The sequence below is a fragment of the Copadichromis virginalis genome, linkage group LG1 (genome assembly GCF_057382275.1).
Source record: "Copadichromis virginalis isolate Kocher_CV1m ecotype Utaka linkage group LG1, C_Virginalis_male_GT1.1, whole genome shotgun sequence".
Lineage (NCBI taxonomy): Eukaryota > Metazoa > Chordata > Actinopteri > Cichliformes > Cichlidae > Copadichromis > Copadichromis virginalis.
The window spans coordinates 21,391,349-21,413,109 of record NC_140618.1 but is presented as its reverse complement, the minus strand read 5'-3'; the positions used below and the strand labels follow the sequence as shown (position 1 = coordinate 21,413,109).

At 41.9% G+C, this 21,761-nt stretch overlaps 2 protein-coding genes across 3 annotated transcripts in view; one reads left to right on the top strand and one right to left on the bottom strand.

Moving 5' to 3' along the window:
* Positions 1–1,211: 1,211 nt before the first annotated feature.
* swap70a (switching B cell complex subunit SWAP70a) lies at positions 1,212–11,628 on the top strand. Its single transcript, XM_085454324.1, has 12 exons — positions 1,212–1,430; positions 3,504–3,644; positions 5,092–5,265; positions 5,351–5,575; positions 5,863–6,009; positions 6,110–6,218; positions 6,405–6,586; positions 7,290–7,397; positions 7,815–7,981; positions 8,231–8,429; positions 8,931–9,027; positions 9,698–11,628. The coding sequence occupies exons 1-12, from the start codon at positions 1,335–1,337 to the stop codon at positions 9,814–9,816; spliced, it is 1,764 nt and encodes a 587-aa protein (XP_085310450.1). The 5' UTR covers positions 1,212–1,334; the 3' UTR covers positions 9,817–11,628.
* A 7,506-nt stretch (positions 11,629–19,134) lies between these two features.
* Positions 19,135–21,761, bottom strand: part of sbf2 (SET binding factor 2) — a 107,855-nt gene continuing 105,228 nt past the window's right edge. For both annotated transcript variants that reach the window (XM_085454301.1, XM_085454310.1), the window contains 3 exons: positions 20,485–20,572; positions 20,283–20,414; positions 19,135–19,667 (listed from right to left, as the gene is read on the bottom strand). In XM_085454301.1, the coding sequence (XP_085310427.1) occupies positions 19,569–19,667; positions 20,283–20,414; positions 20,485–20,572 (319 nt within the window). In that variant the 3' untranslated portion in view covers positions 19,135–19,568. The remainder of the gene's footprint in view (positions 19,668–20,282; positions 20,415–20,484; positions 20,573–21,761) is intronic.

Below are 21,761 nucleotides of genomic sequence, written 5' to 3'. Positions count from 1 at the left end.
TAAATTGAAGACACGGGGAGTTCCTCAATACATCGTGAGGATTCTCTCTTACTGGTACGCTCATCAGAACATGCAGGTTAAATGGGGAAGCAGTATTTCTGCCCCCTTTGGTGTCAGCAATGGTGTCAGACAGGGTGGGATTTTGTCTCCAATTTTATTTAATTTATATGTCGATGATTTGTCCATACAGCTGAGAGCCTGTAACACTGGGTGTATATTAGGTGAAGCACTGATAAATCATCTTATGTATGCAGATGACCTGGTTGTTTTTAGTCCAAGCAGTGCTGGGTTACAGGATCTTCTTAATGTCTGTACTGAATATGGTGTGCAATATGACATTGAGTACAATGCTGCTAAAAGTGCTGTTTTGATATGTAGAACCAAGCAGGATAAACAGCTAAATTTCCCTTTGTTTAAACTGGCACAAAAAACTCTTGAAGTTCATAAAAAGGTGAAATACCTCGGTCACTTTATTACTGAGCAAATGAATGATGATGATGACATATACAGACAACGATGTAAGCTCTATGTGCAGGCAAATACTATTGCACGCAAATTCAGCTTTTGTTCACTTCCAGTTAAAGTGGCTTTGTTTAAAGCGTATTGCACACCGCTATATACTGCCCCCTTGTGGTCATCCTACAAACAATGTAGCATGCAGAAGCTGCATGTTGCATATAATGATGCGATGAGAATCCTTTGCAGGATACCTAGAAGTGGTAGTGCCAGTCAGATGTTTGTAGCTGTGGGTGTCTGGACTTTTGAAGCACTTTTAAGAAAGTTAATGTTCAGTTTTAGAGAACGACTGGATGGTTCGAGTAACAGTATAATTTTAGCACTTACAGATCCGACAGTGAGTGGTTCCCGTTACTCATCCAGTCTCAGAAAGCACTGGTTAAAGTGTTTGTGTATTTATTGATTTATTTTAAGTAATTGTGTTTTATGTATATTATGGTTTTATATTTTTACAAATGCTTTATATACTTATTTATATACATATATATATTTAATGGTATACCTTGTGTTGTGTGTGTGTGTGTGTGTGGGGGGGGGGGGAGTTGTGTGTGTGTGTTTCTTGTCTTGTTTTTATGGACATGTAGTCTGCCAATAAAGATTGAATTGAATTGAATTGAATTGAACAAACTTCCACTAGCAGCGGGACGCATAAAAAAAACTAAACAACATGTGGCGCTATCACACTTCTCCCTTTTTTGCGCCTCTAGCGCAGCGCTTCTCTCTGAGAGGCGGATAGTTTCAAACCCGCAAACATACGCAGAGAGGGAGACGGACGGAGAGACACACAGACACCTCCTGCGGTGCTGCTGAGGGACAAAATGTGGCTGCGAGAGGAGCTTTTGAAATCCATATGGCACGCATTCACAGCCCTGGACGTGGATCAGCGTGGAAAAGTCTCCAAGTCTCAGTTAAAGGTGCGTTTCGGTTCTTTTTTTCTTCTTCCAGTTCAGAGCCTCTTCTGCAGGACACTAATACTTAAACTCTGCCGTTATTTTTACTCAGTAACGTAACCGCTGAATAAATGACACTTCCTGTATTCACTGTTTTTTTTTTCTGACTTTATGTGTGATAAACGCGGCTGAGTTGGTTTTACTTAGTTAAAACTTAGTGAAAGTAAATCCGTGAACTTTCACTCAATTTTATACGTGTTTCCCTCAATCACAAATTATGCTGAGTGCAGGGATTGTTACAAACGTGGGCTTAAACATATAATCATGTTATCATAAACATATACTGTCAAAGAAAATCCAGTTTCAGGCAGCTCCACTGTAGAAAGAGGTGGTGTTTTACTGTATGACAGCCTGGGCCTAAGTTTGTTTGCCTGGTGGCTCTGCTGTCTGTGTGCCCAGCCTGACAAAGACACTGTCTGACTTCAAGGCTCCTGCAGGGTTTTTCATCTCTAACATATGGACACTGCAGCACAGCCAGGAAAACTGAAAAAGTCCCTATTTATGGAGATGTATTTATACACACTGCTTGTTGAACTATTCACACGAAGCCGTAAAACCTTTTGTACCCTGGTGCATTAACGCAGTCGCACTAATCACCAGGGACAAGCTTTGTTCTGAGGAGTGAACATTCATCTTCAAGAACTGGAGTTAACGCTTGGTCAGCAGTGCTTGTAAATGTTAGAAGTGTTTTGCATGCATATCTGCAAACATGAAAACGGCGAGAGTGAACCCAAGCCTAACCTTTAATTTAACCTCGTGTGTGTTATTTTGAGGAAGTGTAATTTGACATATGTTGAGGTAATGTACTGTCCAAAAGCTGGCCTTCATCTTTGTATTTGCTAGGAAAATAGGAAATAGGTGGAGCGATTTATTGAAATGTGTGCAATGATAGGTGGAAATGCGGAATAGGAAGCAAAAACATTTTATAAAATTCATACAAACTTAAAAGTCAATATCCGTCTTGGACTTGAACTCTCACGCAGCTTTGTTGCCATTTATTTTACGAAGTCTTCAGGACTAGCTCTCCAGGCTTCTTGAAGGACAATTAAAGCTCTTCGTTGTTTCTGTTCTCTGTCAGGATGATCCCACGCTGCTTTAAAAATGTTGAGGTTTAGGCTCTGGGGAGGCCAGTCCATGACTCATAGTGTTTCATTGTGTCTATCCTATCCAAGCATAACCACCTTGGTGTGCTTTTACTGCACTGGCATTGTGTTTGAAATTATTGTCATTCTGAACAATTAATCCAGTGCCAATCAGATGCTTTCCAGATGATATTGCATGTAACAGATTCAAATTTGATGGTGCTTTTTTTCTATATTGATAAATGCAGCTCACACAATGACAGAGCCTCCACCCTGTGTTACAGATGACTGTAGACACTCACTGTTGTACCTCTCTCCCCTTGCCTCCTCCATACATACTGATGATGGTTTGAAACATACATTTCAAATCTGGATTCATCGCTCAGTAAGATCTGTTACCACTGATTTTTTTGTAGTTTGCCTTCATTAAGAACGGCTTCTTGATATCCACCCGTCCACTGAGACCATTTCTGATGAGGCTTCAGGAAACAGTAGAAGAATCAATTAAAGGGTCTAGACTGGAGTTTTTCTTTTCTCTTAAGGACATGACTTTCAGATACTGATGTGCTGTAGATAGTCTTTTGGGTCTGGCACTGACAGGGAGCTATTAACAAAGTGCCTAAAGATATTATCTTAAAATGGGTTCTTTGCTAAGTTGTCTGTTAGGTGTAGACACAACAGTGGTTCACGACACATCGAGTTTAGAGCCTTCTTTATGCTTGAATGAGTCATGTGTCACCAGTAAGTGGCTTAACAAACAACAACAAACAAAAATTTCTTCTTAAAATTGTCTCATACAAGGACTTAATGAAAAAGGAGTGAAAAAGCAGCAAATGTCCAAAGACCTTCAGAAAACCTGGAGAACTTTTTTTTCAAGACTGCCATAAAAATATCCAAGAAAGCCCGGCAGCATCTGTTCCTTTGTTTATTGTCCATTTATTGTTGTGTTTTTCAGGTGCTGTCTCATAATCTGTGCACAGTGATGAAGATCCCACATGACCCTGTGGCCCTTGAAGAGCATTTCAAAGATAACGATGAAGGGCCTCTCTCCAACCAGGGCTACATGCCTTACCTCAACAGGTTTATTCTTGACAAGGTGGGAGCAAAGAGCCTTGGTTCAAATGTTGTTCTCAGTATGGATACTTGAGACTTCTAAGAGATGTGAAAACTAGAAGTTGGTCAGTTAAACACTATGACATGTTAACACTCTCTCAGTGCTCGCTGAATAACAATGACTGTGAACACAAGCTGATCACGGGGTGGCGCCATAGCTCACCTGGCTTAACCAGGTGAGGCTTCTGCAGACTCCTGGGTTTAAGCCTGCCCCAGACCACTTTCCTGTGCATCATTTGCCCTCACTTTCTCTCCCTACTGTCTTCTCCTGTCAAGACAGTAATGCACCAAAATAAAAAATCTGGAATATGCAGTGTTCACTTTAACATGACAGGTTTCTGACTCACTCGCTTTAGCATCTTGTGCAAGAATGCTGAGACTTCTGAGACAAGACTCGGATGACAAATGCGTCATCCTGTTTGATGATACAAATTCTTAGTATTCAGCAGTTTTTGACCTTGTTTACACTTTAAAATGTGTCTCACCAGCAAACATCTGCTCCACATAGTCATTTACACCCGTGACTCCAAGCTGTCCAGCTGATAAGTTGTATTCACATTTTGTTACTGCTCACGTAACACCAGCTTGAAGGCCCTCCATGCAATAAATTAAAATCTTAATAAGCTGCTGTACATGTGCATACATCTCAAAGCATGACATGTCTACAAAGGACATATGGTCAAATGTGTCACCCCAACATTGCTCATTGTCTTTGATACTGTGCGCTTGTGAACTGCTTACCCGTCATGCATTTTAAAGCTAACTGCAAACAGGCCCTTTGATGCATCGTGTTGTCGACACTAAGAAGTGCCAAAGCTTTTATTTACACTGGATATCACACTTTGCCAGGAACAACCCTCAAAAGGCTTTGTAGGACGAAAATTAAAAACGCAAAAAAAAAAAAAAAAGTAGTCAGTTACACAATAAAAATAGTAAAAACCTGCCAACACACACTTCACACACGGTTTTGTGGCACTGAAAACGATGACTAATCATGGTCTGTTTTGCTCAGTGCACACAGAGTAGCAATGTGTTTTGTTTTGTTTTTAATCAATGCAATAATGGTTTAATGAATGTTAATGAAATCTGTGAATAAAATGAGTTTCATCCTCACATACTCTTGGCACAAGTGGATCCTTGTGTCTTCGCTCTGCAGCTTAGCAAGCGGCAAACGCACGACAAACGTGCATTTTATAAAAGTTTGATAAAACCGAGCCAGGAAACTGCTTTGTTTCTCTCTGTTTTCTCGCTTTTCTCTCGTAGGCTCTGACTTGAATAAAAATGAGGCATTTAATTACATCACGTTTGCACCTCACATCCTGCAGACTCGAGGTTTTGAAAGCTCTAAGCAGTCTCCTGCTTAGCATTTGTAAACACGAAACCCTTGATCCGACTTTGAATTTGACTGAATTCTGCATTTTTAATCTCAGGTATGTGGGGATTTCGACATAATGGAGTTCAACAGGATGTGCTGGACACTTTGTTACAAGAAAAATATACACACAAAACATTTGCTCATCTCAGATAATGACGCTTTCAAAGTGTGGTGCATTTTCAACTTTCTGTCAGAGGAGAGATACCCGCTAGTCATCGTCATGGAAGAGGTGAGGATCCCGTAGTCTGAAATGTTTTACCATTCCCTCTACCAAAGCTCTGAGCTTCAAGTAAAGCTTCTACATATCTCCTTAGATCGAGTACTTCCTGCGAAAGCTCACGGAAGCCATGGGGACTGTTTGGAGTAAAGAGAGCTTTGCAGAATATAAGCAGCGTCAGAACTCGAAGAACTTCCTGACTGCCTGGGAGCTGATTGAGCTGGTGGGAATGGGTTACTTCAGCAAAGGTTTAAACCACCAGATCCTGTCCATGGGCATCAATGAGGTCTTCAATGAGCTCATACTGGACGTTCTCAAGGAGGTCAGAGAGGATGTTGATCTGTTATTCTGTATATTTCTCATATTTGCAGCTTCAGATTTCCCATCTAAAAATCTCTGAACCGTGAGCTTTCACGGTTTTGCTGCCACTGAGATAAAAATGTCAGCTTCCTCAATGCAAATTCCCTCATCTCTCACTGCATTATTCTTTAGGTGGCTTTGCACCTCTGGCTACACTAACCCTCCCAGACAGCCCTTTGCAAGAGACTTTTTAACCTTTCCAGTGTAGCTACTGTATTCATATGTTCTTTCCTACACTGTGTTTTGAAGGGATACATGATGAAAAAAGGGCACGTCAGGAAGAACTGGACCGAGCGCTGGTTTGTCCTCCGACCCACCTCACTGTCGTACTATGTGTGTGAGGATCTCGAGGAGAAGAAAGGAGACATAATTCTGGACCAAAGCTGCTGTGTGGAGGTAAACAGCTGACCTGCATGTCCTACATGTTCCTTAAACGAAAGACTTTAAAATGATGAGCATACGCTATAGCAGCGACTAATATTTCTTTCTCCTGCAGTCGCTGCCAGATAAAGAAGGGAAGAAATGCCTTTTTATTATAAAGTGTGCTGACAAAAGCTTTGAGATAAGCGCGTCAGATAAAAAGAAGAAGCAGGAATGGATTCAAGGTACTGACTCATCATTTTCCGGCCCTCTGTAATTTCCTCATCATAAAAAGGTCTCATCATCACTGTCTCTTCATTTTCTTTAATGTTGCCTCTGAATTTTTGAATGTCAGTGTCTGACTCAACGTAAAATCCATAATGACTAAATGTCGTGGGAATAATTCAGCCGGTGACTCTGTCTTGTGGCAGCTATTCAAACGTGCATCCAGCAGCTGAGGCTGGGGCTGCTGTCTCCTCACCGCGAGGCCCGGCTCAGGCGCTGGGAGCTCCGGCAGAGGCAGCAGGTGGAGGAAGACGACCTGGCAGAGAGGATGAGGCAACTCCAGGCGGCCAATGAGAGCAAACAGAGAGAGCTGGAAGCCATGAGAATTGTCTGTGCTTAAGTCAACTAAAAACTCTAAAAGCCCTGTCATGTGGGAGGAAGAATTATGACTGCCTTGGTTACAGTAACATTTGCTCTTCAATGAACAGAGCCTAGAAGATTTAAACCTTTATAAACCTAACAAAATATATATTTCATATATTTTTCATGCTACATAGATTCTTTTTTGGGGGGTTGTTTCTGGGGTCCTGAAACTAATCCAGGAGAGAATGAAAAGTGTTGAAGCACTGCTACAGTGTAACCTAAGTTCCAGAGAAAATCATGGTGCTGTCCACTTCCTATTTATTTCTATGTATTCAGTTGTTTTTTTAAGAACACAGAGAGTTTAATGTGACACTCACAGTGAAAGAGGGAAACAAAACTGCTATGCAAACTACTGTTTGTGAACATGTCAGTCATGGACACCTGCATCCAGCAGCAGGCCTGGGCGTATGATTCTTTTAGAACTTTAGAAAAGTTATACTTTCTCACTTCTGCTTTTACTCTGCCAGATGGCTCTTTTTTTTTATTGTTTTGCTAAACACACCCTGGTGTTACTTAACAAAATATACCTATCGCTAATTGCACTAGAAATAGATGCTAGCATTACTTGTGTGAAGTTCAGCTTTAAGTAAAACCAGTCAAGAACTTCCCTGCAGGCTAATGTGGCTTCCAGTTGAGCAACTCTTTCCTCTTTTTTGGGGGTTTTGCAGAAGATGGAAGAGGCTGCGGCTAAAGCGGCGCTGGAGGAGCAGAGGAGGAAGCAGACTCAGTTAGATCTGCAGGATCGCTACAGACTGGACTTGGAGAGAGAGAAGATGGTAACTAGTGTGCCTCTCACAACACCTGATTGCATTGTGACACAGTTTTATGTATTTTTTTTTCTAAGTAAGAAGAAAAATAAATGTGTCCGGTAAACGGTGACTTTCTGTCTCTTGGTTTTGAGTGTCTGATTAAGCCGTCTGTATTTTAAGGGAAACAAAGGCTAAAAAAGCTCAAATTATCCATCGCAGGATGCTGACTCATCTTTGGTCTGAGTGTCAGATGAGCCAACAAGTTAATCATCCCCCCAAGTTGAAAAACAAGACAGACAAATGCCTTTGCAGAGCAATAAAAGGCGATTTGTTTTGCAGTAGAGCATACTAACAGTTGACGTGTAGATAACTGCTCTGAGTGAAAGAGCCCATTGATTAAAAATGTGGATGACTGTGCGTGTGTTTGTGTCTTGACTCATTCAGGTGCGTCAGCAGATGGAGGAGCAGGTGGCCCAGAAGTCCAGTGAACTGGAGCAGTACCTGCAGCGCGTCAGAGAGCTGGAGGACATGTACCACCGGCTGGAGGAGGCCTTAGAGGATGAGAGGCAGGCCAAGCACGATGAGGAGGCCATGCGGAAGCTGCAGGCCAGGTCTCGAAAACACGCCCACACACACACACGTGCTACACGGCATGTGGATACATACAGGAAGTAAATCTGGTGATGTCAGCTCCCTGTTTGTGAACCCGATCAACTGACCTGAAGTCTTACCAAGGCTCCTACTAGTTTTTAACTCAGTCACTTTGTGGTTATGTGGTCAATTTATTTGATTTTCCATCCGTCCGTCTGTTAAAAGTGAAAACAATATCTTAGGAATGCTTGGTGTGTGTTCATGTGTAGCCTGCTGGAAGAGGAGGCAGCCAAGAGGGCAGAACTGGAGCGGATCCAACAGCAGCAGCAGAGGGCGCTGTCTCAGACCGAGGCAGAGAAGCAGGAGCTAATGGCCGAGCATCTGGCCAAGGAGAGAGACCTGAAAGCAGCCGTGCAGCAGCTGGAGAGGCTGCAGAGGGAGCGGCAGGGAGCAGTGAAGCAATATGAGGTCAGCTTTCAGAAGACAGAGGCCATGTATCTCACAGAACTGTGTATATCCTTACTGTCTGATCAAGCTTCTTTAAAATAAGATTAAAAAACATAATGCCCTACTTACATTATATGTTCATGCATGACTTTGACCCCTAGTAAAGGTGAAATGGAAAAGCTTGTGATAAGATTATCTTCTTCTTCCTCCTCTTCTTCTTGCTGGTCCCCCTAGGGGTCTCCGCAGAGGATCACCTGCCTCCATCTGATCACTCTTTTTCTCTTCTGTCACATCAACCCTCCTTCACTACCTCCATGATTCTTGCCTGTGGTCTCCTTCTCCTTTCCTCCAGCCTGGCAGCCCCATTGTCAACATCCTTTGTACAATCTATCCACTTTCCTTCCTCTGCACATCTCGAACTCTGTCTCCTAACAAAAAAACAGATTCACTTGAAAATCGTTTTTATGAGAACAGAAACAGTTAATCGTATAAAACACCTCTGTTTTCCTACCTCACATACAGGAAGTGACAAGGAAACTTGAGCGAGCAGCTAACAAGACTAAGACTTGGAAAGACAAGGTGGCCAAGCACGAGGGACTGGTGCGTCTTATCCAGCCAGGTAGGAGGGCTCTTCGTTTATGAATTTCATTTCCATTTGCACCGGCCAGAGGCAGCATCGTCTAAGACTTCAGTCCAGCCTGATGAATGACTGGCGAGCTCTCACATTGTAGAGAAGTATGGAAAAATCTGGGGACTCTTCTCTGTGTTTTGCAGCAGGACAAGACATTAAGAATGGGTCGTGTTATGAGAATGGTTCTCTGAACTGTTAATTTAGTCCGAGCCAGAGGTCTGAGTCGTTGTCAGTTTTACGGCACTCTTGGTAATAAAAAAATTACCCGCGGCATGCCAGACCACACCGAACTAAAGCCGCTTAGCCAAGGAGCCCTCGATTTATGACAGAAGCATTTATTTGTAGTGTCAGTGGACTGAATGTCGAAACACTAAAAAAATGTTGTTGAAATAATCTCAGGTTGCTCTTTGTCAGTTTTGTAAATGGATGGTTCATTAATATTTTCTGAAAGCCCATTGTCAGAAAGAGGAATCATTCAGTGGTTATGCAACAGACTAGCAGAGCCAAGCTCACACTAAGCTGTATAAAATGAGTTTGACGCCCCTGGCACAAATGTTTTCTCTTACTCGGCAGAAAAAAAGAGGAACACCAGCGATCGGTTTGTCAGTACATCTCGCTGTAATTTTTTCATCTCTTTTCTTTTGACCCTCTCTTTTAGGTCACAAAGAACCGCAGAGGATCACTAACTGGGGTCCTGCATCGTTCACTGACACTGAGCTGGATCTGAAGAAGAAGTTGTGGCAGGAGCGTAAGAACCAGGGAGCTCAGACTCAGTGATTTATACATGGATAATTCAGTGTTTGTGTCCGAAGTCACCCGACTGTTCACTGCTTTGCTAGTTTCTGTATAAGAAACCCTATCAGTGATAGCCTTTTTTTTGGAGGCCAGGTAATCATATACCTAAAAAACAATAAAAATAACAAAATGCTCACAAATTGACACAAATGTTGACGGTAATGGCCCATTTCACAGATAAATCCAGATTAATTTGACTGTATCCAGTACCATTAACTGCAAATGATGACATTTTAAATATATTCTACAACACACTTTTTAATTTGTTTATTTTGCAAATTACTGGCATCCTGTAGAGCAGGAGTTTCAAACATAAGGCCCCAGAGACAAAGACTCCAATTCCGACCGCTGGACAACTATGAAAAGAGTGCATAGATTTGGACCTTTTAACTGTGTTTTTATAAGTTTTAAAGCTCAAGATCAAAGTGGACTATATGTGGCTCACAGTGAGCATTACTGTACTATATAGTTCATGTAATAGTAAAGAGTTGAAGAAAGAACCCTGCTTTTAAATACAAAACTTTTACTTATCTGAACATAATAAAATAAAATGTAATCTTTGCCAGGTCACAAAATTATATAAATACAGCCTGAGATGAACAACAGCACACGAAGATTACATCTTGTCATTATTTATTTAGCAGAAACTAGTCCAAAATGCACTCAGAGGAGTTCATGGTCGGCTCGATAACTCCAAGATGTGCCGGTCCCTTGGTTGCAGTGCAAGCCTGAAAGCCTCCGCTTTTATAGAGGTGCTCACACTTGCTGGCGATCAGTTAATCAAGTGCATTTTACTTTCAGCATCTGGCTGCTGCTGGTTCCTATGAAAGCAGTAAGGGTGTAGTTAGTTTTTCACACACTGCTTCTGCATTTTGGCTTAACTTTGTTAAATGAATAATGACACGATGTAACAGACAACGTGCCGTTGTGCATCTGAGGTTGTATTTGCCTCATTTTAAGAGCTAAGGAATATTATTTTTAGTATGTCCCGATATGTAAAAGGGTGTTTTTCTTTTCCCCCGTATGTATCATCTTAATTTTAAGTCCTCTGTGTCAGCTCCTGTCATGCAAAGATATGCGTCCTCATTTTATTGTCCAATGATTGTGGGTTTGCTTTTAGGATGCAAACAAGTTACTCTTCTGCTCTACTTTTTATCCCAGTGTCTACAATTAAAGACTAAATAAACACACTCAAACATGGCAGACAGAAAAAGTAGGTAAAGTAGTGAACAGGCAGTGAGTTCTTTCACAGCCTCTGACTGTAATGAAATGTCACAAGTCTAAAGGCGCTTGATAACATGAACTCACCAAACCACGTGAAAAATGTAAAAAATGGTTTACTTCTCTGAGTCACTTGTAGATGTAGAGCTTCGAGGAATTTTCTGTGACAAAAAATCAGATCCAAGCCTCAGAAGTTTATTTGTTACCTTGGAAGAAGATGTTCCAATTTAATAACAACCATCTCCTGAGAGGCGATTAAAAGAGGTGATGAGCTGAGATAATTTGATCACAGGTTAACATCCACCTTTTTATTTTATTCATTTGAGTTTTCCGTTTTAGATTTTATTTAGATTTTATTCTCATCTCATGTGCTGTATTTCATGTTAGTACTTTGCTTTTTTTTTTTTTTTTTTTTAATATTTCGACTTGTTAGAAGACTTATTGTAACATAAAAGGAAAAGGAGGAGGATATGTGGGCAGAAATGTTTGTTATACTGTCCCAGGTCATTAACTCTAGATGAGTTAATTGTGTCTGTTATAACCAACGAATTAAAGCATTGTTTCATGACTGTGGACGTGGCTGTTCTCATTTCACAGTTTGAGAAGAGGCTTTCTACAAATAAATGTAACTAAAGAACCCAACAAGCTTTCCATTTTCTACTTGATTGCAGTCATACAACATCCAGCAGGTGTCAGCAGATGAACACGATCCTCAGTCACGCTGAGGAGGGACGGGACTGCTCAGGCTTAAGCGGAGCCGTGCCCCTCGCACTCCTCATGGTTGTCGCTTGTAAATAAGCCCGCTGTCATTGTAAAAATGTCATTTTGGCTGTTAGAGAAACAGCAAAACTACTCAGGGTGAGATATTTAGTTGTTGAGACTACTTAGAAAATAATTAAAACGAATTTCCTGTGACCCCCCCCCCCCCCAGTTTAAAGGAAATCACGGGAATTTCAGCTTTGGTTTTGTATTCAGTTAGTCTGGGCTTGTATATCGGACATATGTCATATTATATCATGTATTTGTATTAGGTATTGCCATAGTGATTCTTCTTCAGGGTGGGATTGGGAAGCTTTACTGGTGAGTGAGCCCGGAGCGTTGACAGTTCTTCCACGAATGTTGAGCAGCCTGGTGAACACATCACCTGGGCATGCCTTCACAGCTTTCAGCACGAAAACAATAATAGGGCGTGGAAAATAAAAGTGAAATAATACGGCCCAAAACCGTTTGTAGTTTCAGGCATCCCTGATTCAAAATAGAGATAAAGTTGCTGAACTACTTGAGTCACTACCCAAATATGAATTTAATTGGACTCTGAGCAAACTACTGCCAAAGGTAGAAAAGACATTAGTTTAATTACACGTCGTTTTCACCCAGCTGCGATTCTTTAAGACCGCATGGAGCCAGTGCCTGACTACACAAACAGTACACAATAACAGAACCCATTTATTGTTGTTGTTATTTATTTTTATCCCTACCCTTGTCTTTTCAGTTAGGTAGCTTCATTCAGACTTCTTGAAAAGCAACGCAGATTGGATGCACTGATCTGATTTGCGGCAGATTGAGTGTCACGGAGCGGGCCCACTATCAGCCGCAGCATCACTCCAGAAACTTCCACTTTGGCTGGTGCAGACGCTGAAATGAATATCAGAGAGAATGCTTCGGATCAGCGCTTGGCCTGGTTACCTGTCTGATCGTGTAACAGGTCTTGTAGGTGCTTTACAACATGACTTCATTGTTCCAGTAACCACTAAAGAAGATGAATCACTTGATGCACGTGACATGCAGCGGTGAGGTCTGCGTGTGTCAAAACACATCAGTTTGTGCAACAAAGAACCACTGTTCTTACACGTACTGCTCACCTTTGTCTTCTTCATCCTCATGTTTCAGTGAAAACAGAGACAGCATTGCAGGAACATTGTTTCGGCATCAAGCTGTCATTTCGGGCACTTGTTTGTCTCTCGTCTTGTCAGCCAGGCAGCTCGCCTGCACAATGCACGTTTATAGTTTACAGTAAAAAAGCAACTCGCCTTCATTTGTCCTTCTGAAAGGAAACTGGGAGTTCATTTTGAGTTCAGGAGATGAGATAACGACCTGCACACCGGTCTAACAGTCAGCACCGTGCACATATCTCTATACTGGCAGGTCACTGATAAGATCAGGTGTAGAAACAGATCAGTCAAGGCTCTGAGCTAATAATGTAAACGGGATTGTTGAAAAAAACACTAAACACAACACAGACTGCTTTTATGGGTGTCTTGCATGATGATATACGATTAACAGGGTTTGCTGTGTGATAAACAGATTTGGTGTCCACATTTGTTTTTAAGAGGTATTTATATCTCAGAATCTGAGAAAAATGTGCTGCTTTTTATTGCAAATACTATTCTCAGAATTGTGAGTTTCTGATCTCCGTAGCTAAATTGCACAAGCCCTCTGCATTCCAAGTAAAGGCTATCTCTAGCTGTCTCACCCTCAAGCTCATGTGTTCGAATAGCACCCTAATGCCCATAACCAATCCATCTGATTCCTCTCCAAAACATCCTCATAGAGACTGATTTGAAACTGGAACATCTTATGGGATTGTCTGCTGGTGAAAAAATGTCTGGCAGATGCCTGTTTTCTGGGTTAGATGGCTTCCCACAGTGACCTCAGCCCTGAGCGCTTCTATAGCTGAATGGGCTCAGGGTTCAGCTGCAGAGAGAAACTGTGGGTCACTTACACAGGCAAGTGAAAAACATCAGGGCCTCAGATAAATCACTCAAAATGGGCCAAAGAAACAGTCACGAAAGCAAACACCAGCCCTTAACGATACAAATCAAATGTTTATTGTGCTTTTCTATTCATGGATGAGCGGGCGGTGTCTGGATAAGATCATCTGGAGCATGCACTGGATAATCTAGACCCCCATGTGCTGCCCGCAGTTGACATCACCCTGATTTCCAAGGGTGGGACTCGATGATGTGTGTCAAGCTAAGTGAGATCAGCGTTTGGAAGTGTTCTGCTGAATTTTGGAGCAGGTGCCCGCAGAGAGGCCCGCAAGTTTGTGAAGCGGGAAGGACCCCCAGCAGCGGCGAATGAACTCTCAAGTTGCCTACATGACATGACATTCATGTAAAAATTGCTACATAGCAGGCATTCATTGCAGCCACAGGGCTACATGGATATTAGCCTTGGAGGAGCAATAAAATAAATCAGGATCATCTGTCACTGGGGTATTTTTGGGGCCTGCGGAAAGGCCAATCAGCTTATTTCTGGAGATGTTTTATTGGACAAGAAGCATTTACTGCAGCTGTGACTAAACACGAAGAGCGCGATCCAAAACCAACAGATACGTGCAATGTTTAATTTATAGACCACTTTTGATGTGGAAGCAGCACGCTTCCAGCCAACCAAGACTAATCACAGTGAACTCAAGACACATGCAGCCAAGTTACACAATATCACTGTTACACAGCAATGCATTTAAAACACTGCTGCTTGTAGGGGTAATAGAGGCTTTCATCAGTAATTTGTCTCAAACGTTGAGAAAGAAATCACTTGCACAGGCAGTAATGTACACCACCTCATGCTATCGTTATATAACAGCTTGGAGTTTTCATCCTAAAATGCTTATTCAATTGATGTGCATGAATTTGGTGCAATCCGGTCTTAAGGAAGTAAAACCCCCATTTTTATCTCTGGAGAAGATGATTCCTATCATGCCATTCCACACAATCTTGCTGGATAACTTCCGCTGCATCCCAGTATTAACGGGCCAAGGTCCTAATCCCCTTACCCAAAGCAAAATGCTAAATATGATGTGTCATAGACTCTGTCCAGATGTTGGCCTGCTGCAGCTCTGCACCTGCTGCCAGTACAAGCCAGCTGGGAGATTGCATTGCTTGACAAATACTCACCACTTCCCTCCAAAAAAGTGCCTCACCGCTCTTCTTTTGACCTCAGCTTCCTCTCTGAATCAAACCTTCGAGGGACCACACGAGTCCTGTTCTGCACCGCCAACCAGGCGCCACAGCGCCTGAGCTGGGGCTCCTGCCCAGTCCCATATTCATTGTTGGCAAGTGAGACATAGATCATCATCATCCTCTCCAAGCCCTGTTGCTGGCTCAGATCAGAAAACATCAGTTGAAGGGGTGTCTGATTACTGCTCATTGATAGGACATCCTTTCTTGAAGATGAGGTGCTCACACGAGGACAGAAATTACAAATAGTTCTTCCTGTATCCTGTGACTCTATCCTATGTGTGACATGACAGCAAATGATGAGCAGCTTTGTTTTGTTTTTGTTTTACCTTGAACTCACTGCTAAGGTCAGCATTCAGTACTCACTGTACTTCTAGAAAACCTGTTGACAAACCTATGAAATTCATCATGTGATTGTGGTGTGTTAGCACTCACCTTATTGACAGAGCTGATGCTCTGAGATCACAGATAATAAGTCATAAAACCAGAGTACAGAAGAAGTTAAAATGCCGAGTGCTAAATGAAAAGCCAGAAGATGACCAAATCTATTTTTGTTTATCCTGAAGGGAACATACTGCGAGTGCTAGGACTCGATTGCCATGTGTTAACAGTTACATGGAAAGTTTTCACAGGACTCTATTAAATGATGTGAAAAACTAAGTGTGCTCCATGTTTCAGTTGATTTTAGAAGAGCTTTTAGTGGGAATAACTCTCTCTGCACGAGTCTCTGACACCCCACTCTTCCTTATAATGTTGCTTTAGTTCATTGAGGCTTGATGTGTTGATGCACAGCTCTTTTAACGTCCCTCCACAGCATTTCAGTCATGTTGAGGCCTCGACTATTGATTGGACCATTGCAGCACCTTGGTTCTTTTCTTTTTCAGCAATTCTGTTGTAGATTTGCTGCTGTTGGATAACTCAGTTCAGATCAGCTGTAGCAGTCAGACAGATTGCCTCCCGGATGCTTTAAATAAAGAGCAGTTCTTAGTCGACTCAATGACGGCAAGGTGCCGAAGTCCTGTGGCTGTAAAACAAGCCCCAAATCCTCCACTCTCCATTATCATGCTTGTAGATTTGTATGAGGTGTTTGTACTGCTGTATTTGGTTCTCTGTGCAATACACTGTGCATGATGGCCAGACGTCTCCATTTTGGTCTCATCTATCCAAAGGACATTGTCCCAGAACACTTGTGGTTTGCTGAGATGCAACTTTGCAAACCGAAATTGCGCTGCCATGTTCTTTTCGGAGAGGGGACGCTTTCTCTCAGGAATCCTGTGAGGGGAAAGTTTGACCTTTCTTTCAGCTGTAATCCAGATAAATATGAGCTTCAGCTAACAGAGAAATCATCACTAGCTAACAGATGGCAGACAATCCAGTCTTACACTGCTGGCTGCTTAGCTTCTACATATAAACCCAAAAACATTCCTTTGGTAAACATTGTCTGAGAATACAAAACAGTTACACAATAAAGTAAACTCTGAGTCATTGTTTTTCGGACACTTATGACAGATGGATGGTGTAAATGTGAGGAGACATAAAAAAATGGCAGGCGATTTATATCTGACCTGACATGATTAGACTGGGAGCTCTAACAACCAGACGATCCACTATGAGCCAGCACTTGGCGACACTGGGAAGGAAGAACTCCCTTTTAAGAATAAGAAACTGGCAGAGCCAGACTCAGGGTGGAGCTGGCATCTTCCTTGACTGGCTGGTGAGTGAGGGGGAAGGAAAAGAGGAAAGGAAAAGAGGAAAGGAGAGCTTCGGGAGTCTGGAACAAAATAACAAATTTAAACACTATTTTTTTTTAACATGGGGTGAAAAGAATCTGGCTGAATCAAATCAAAAGGCTGACTCGCTTTACTCCATGGTTACACATAAATCACTTGATTTAAAACATTATTTTCCTCTTCGATGTCCTAAAACCCTGATAAAACAAACCAAAAATGCCCCTGCTGGTAGTTAGGAGCAGTCAGGGCTCAGAGGTTTCTATGTGAGATTGACTCCTCCAACCTGCATATCAAAGTATCTTTGGGCAAGATACTGAAGCCTTAGCTGCTCCTGATGCACAGATTGGAGTTTGTCTATTTACTACAATGTCACCTTGATTCAGTGCAAACATATCCATAATTAAAAAATTTGTATTGCATTGGTAAAGAAATACCCCCATTTGGCTGTGGGCATTCACTCTTCCCTCTGCTTGCATGGAAACACAGTTGTCATCGAGATTTTGGCCCCAGATCTTCAGCACTCTTTGGGGTCTCCTGGGTGTTTCCCTGTCCCTTTTCATTTTCCACTCCTCCTTCTCCTGCGGTTCAATAACCTGGCCTCCACCTCCTGTTTGCCTCAGCATAATACCCACTCAGATAATGATGCAAATAATAAAATAAAACAAATAAACAAAACAAAAAGACTAATAAGATGAGCTTACAGAGAGTTAAATGTGCTCCTCTTGGAAAATGCAGTTGATTGTGACCTTTTACTGGCAGTGTGAGTTCAGTCTCAGCTCGAGGCCAAGTGTACCTGAGCCAATGTCATACATTCATTTTTGGCAAGACTGTGGGATTACTCAGGGTGAGTTTCTATTTATTTATTTTTTTCACCAGTCCCAGAGGCACCACTTCCATCCAGACAAGGCAGGCAACTGCTTGAAGTCTAGGGGGCATGGGGTTAACAAAGTTTAAACTAGTGCAGAAGTGGCAAAGTGCAAAGTCTGCATGTTACACAAATAGGAGAAACCTGACTCCCTTCAAGGGGGCCCCACCTGACTGCACTCTCTCCAGCTGAAAGTAGCGTGAATGATTCTGTTTAAACAAACCTAATGACAACAGTGAGAGCCAATCTGTGAAAATGAAGACGAGTTATCCTTCTGGGACTGAAGAAAGACAGGAGGAAAAAGAGGAGAAGAAAAGCAACACAGCAGTGAGTGGAGCGGATAATTACTATTAAATATAATGCTGAAAGAGACACTCGAATAACATAACTTTTACTATCTAGCTATCGTCTTCTGCTTAGCTGTGATAGGGCGAGAGGATTCATCAGCTAATTTGATCCCACGCATCTCCTCACACTACAAAAACTCAAAATCTTACCAAGTATATTTGTCTTATTTCTATTTTAAGGCCCCACTAATCTCGCGCACATGTTCAGATTAGGAAATTCAAAATTAGAAATGGTCATCATTTAATCCTGCCTTTACTTCATCACTAGGTAGAAAAATATATGAGCACAAAAGGAACAGGTAGTTTCAAGTATGTTTGATTTATTTCCAAAAAAAAAATAATAAAAAAAAAATAGCGTAACCACAAAACATGGTACAAAGATACAGTAACGCCGCTGATATGGCTGAATAGTTTGTGTTTTTCTTCTTTTGTAATGAAAAACTGTGAAGGCTGCATAAACAGAGGACAGATGGGACGATAAACTCTGAAAACAATCACGTCCTACATGATATATATTCTTTAAAAAGCCCTTAAAAGACAGAGCCTGTCCGAACAACAACAACAACAACAATGTCCATTTCATTTTCAGAAAAACATGTCACCACAAACAAAGAACAGGCCACTCGGGGGGTTTTGTGCACCAGTAACAACACATTGAAGAAAAAAGAAAAGAAAAACTCAGTCACATTAGAATTAAAGTTAGAAAAAGTATACTTATGTTCAGTACATACAGTATATAAAACAACATGTCATGTAGGTATTTACAGGAAAACGTAACGCCACCACACTTACACAGTTACACTTTTAATAAAAATAATAATTTACATTACACGAGACAAAAGTGTTAAACCAGAAGTCAATGAACATTCGACAAAACAGAGGAAACGTCACATTTTTAAATTAAAACAAAACAAAAAATCTCAGGTAACTCATTTGAGCTCACTGTGCAAAATCTTTCCATTTAATCTGTCACGAGGAAACGACACATGCACATTGCCAAGTAATGCCTTTAGCCTCGCTGTCCGCATCTGTCAGAAAGTCTATATTTGATGACGAGTGCATACGTTAGCGCTAAGTGCAAACAAATTGCTTTTTAATGTTGTGCATTAAAAATCTCTGAGTTTTTGGCGGTTCATACGTTTATGTAAGCAGCAATAACTTTTTCCTTGTAGTAAAATAAGATAGAAATTCTTTTACAAGCTTTTTTTTTTTAATGTTTTTAAGTCAAAAACTGAACCCACAGTTTGATTGGCCAGTGATATTGCTTTGATCTATGTACATCTAGAACAGGATAACATGTCCTTGGTAGTGCAGTCCCCTAAAACCTCAGCTTATGTTTACTTTATCCCTGTCAGGGGGGTGGGAGTGGGGCACGCTGACAGCAGAGGCAAATTTGGTCACCCGATTCCAACTGAAGCTCACCTGTGGAGTGATGACAGGTTGCTAAGTAACAGGCAGATAGGTGGATGGAGAGTATCCATCCTCCACTACCAGGCACTTAATTCACTGTTTGGTCCCCAAAATGAAAGACATCTAAAAGTTGGATAAAGCAGCTGTCGCGTCTCGACCGCCCGACGCTGCCTCTGATGTCGGTGATGTCGTGTTTACTTCACGCATCAGAGATGCAGTTCTGGATCTTGTCTATCCACACTTGAGCGCTGGGAGCATCTGAGGCACAGAAGTTGTAGACTCTCTTGCTGGTCTTCAGCTAGAGGACAAATGGGTGGAAGGACAAAAGGTTAAATGGCAGCAAAAAGGGCAACAATGTCACAAATTTTCATCCCAATTTAGCACACATTTTAAACACGTTTACAGAATTCCTGCTGGATTGTTGAGGATCAAATACTTATTTCGCTCGAAGACGTGCAAATTGATGCATTACTTTCATGTAAGGTTTTTTTCTCTGGATGTTTCTGGCTAGAAAATGGACGGATGGACCAGGTTTCTTCACAATTGAGCAAACTTCCCTGAAATTTACGATGGGATCAAAAAGCTGTTTCCCTCACTGTACGTTCCTACCCTCACCTGGTCTCAATCTCTGAGTAGCGACCGAAAGAATAATATTATAGATGGCGTAGCTCTCCCTTAGTGACAGCGGTAGGAGCTCAGTCATTCAGGAGGGAATCAGACTAAAGCCTCTATGACATGCTGCAGTGCAGGCAGCGAACTCACGTCAAGTAGTTTTTCTATAAAACATTTTGGGAAAATACCGACACCCATAATGCAACACTCTATGCAAGACCATATTAATCCAATTGTATAATATAAAAACAACTTCCAGATAAAATATAATATGTAGACCAGTGAATAAATGTGTACTCACATCAAAGAAAGCCTTTTCACTGATGTGCTTTGGAGCTCCTATAGTGGGCGCGGCCGTCATCACGGACTCCACCTCTGCTAGATCGATGTGGCCTCTGCAGTTCGTGTCCTCGCCGGTGTCGTAGTACCTCATCTGCAAAGACGAGACTGTTAAACCTGCAACCGGTCACTCAAACTACAGCAGGGTAGTGCAACCTGCTCACCTGGTGTTTTGTAATGTCCAACACGAACCAGCGAGGCTTCCAACCTTTCAGCAGTGCTCCACGTTTATACAGGACGCCCTCATAAGACCTACAAAAATAACAGTTGTAAGATTGGATGTTATGCGTCGACACTTTTAACCTCACATTAGTCTTAAAAGCAGAAATCACAAGAACTCTGGTATTTTGTTAATTGCGATTTTAACCGATTCCATCAGAGTCAGAGTCCCAAGGAGAGCAGCTGACAGAGGTAGTCATGAAATTTTGGATGAAGTCTGCATTAGCCAAAACTCCTGGCTCCAACTCCGCACATATCTCCGACAGAAGTAGCACACGCTGCTTCACAAAAAGCCACAACTAAACAGTTGGCACCCTTTCTCCTCATCCTCGTTGTCATCTGTTCATGAATTTGCTATCTTCCACTACACACGAACCTATAAATGAACCCATATGCTGACTTCAGTGTCCTCCACGTTTATGTGATGTGTAGTTAGTGGATACGGTTCCTTCAGAGGAGTCGCCAGGGCACCAGGGAACATGACACCTGACGCCTTGCAGTGAAAATTCAGTGTTTTATTTATGATTTTCACTGTTTTTGTGTCTGACTTCCTGTCTGCCTGATGCAGCTTCATCAAAAATAGTCGTTGGGCATATTTTTTTAGCAAAGCAGAGTAAAGAGGACTTTATGCTCGAGCAGTGGGAGAGTGACCTCTTTCAGGTCCACTCCGGCGACCGCCTGCAGTGAGCTCTGATGTCAGATGGAGGCAATGTTCAAATATGTGCTACAAACGGTCTGTGGCCCACTGTTGTTCGTGTTGCTGTCGGTCTAACAGCTAACCATGTAGGAGGGTTGTGTTAAAAACAATGAATGGTGTCACTGCAGCCACTGTCCGTGCTTTTCGTGTTTTATTTTTTGATAGTTGTTTTGTTTTTGCAGTTCTCCCGTTCCCGGTGAACTCTGCTATCCTGCTGTGTTCGGCACTAGCTTCCAGTCAGGATCTCGGGCGGGCGAAAACCCCTCTCCACCCTCTGTCCTGCTAAAAAGTGGACAAATTTGTGGGACCACGAGACATCAGAATAATGTAGGCCATGTTTTGTGATTTGGATGCAATGAGAAGGTGTTGAAACATGGAAAATGCTCGCTGATAAGTAATATCTGGTTTCTGATTTACTTGCTTCATCTGTTAAAACTTTAGCCTGTCCGAACATTATTTGAATCAGGAGGAGCACGTATTACACTGAAAATATACTCATTTTTTTTAAACATAAAGTAGATTTTA

Excerpts from the sequence above, each read along its gene's own strand:
- swap70a (XM_085454324.1), top strand. The coding sequence starts at position 1,335 with ATGTGGCTGCGAGAGGAGCTTTTGAAATCCATATGGCACGCATTCACA. Across the intron at positions 6,010-6,109 it reads ACCAAAGCTGCTGTGTGGAG|TCGCTGCCAGATAAAGAAGG; the intron begins GTAAACAGCTGA and ends TTTCTCCTGCAG. Across the intron at positions 6,219-6,404 it reads GAAGCAGGAATGGATTCAAG|CTATTCAAACGTGCATCCAG; the intron begins GTACTGACTCAT and ends GTCTTGTGGCAG.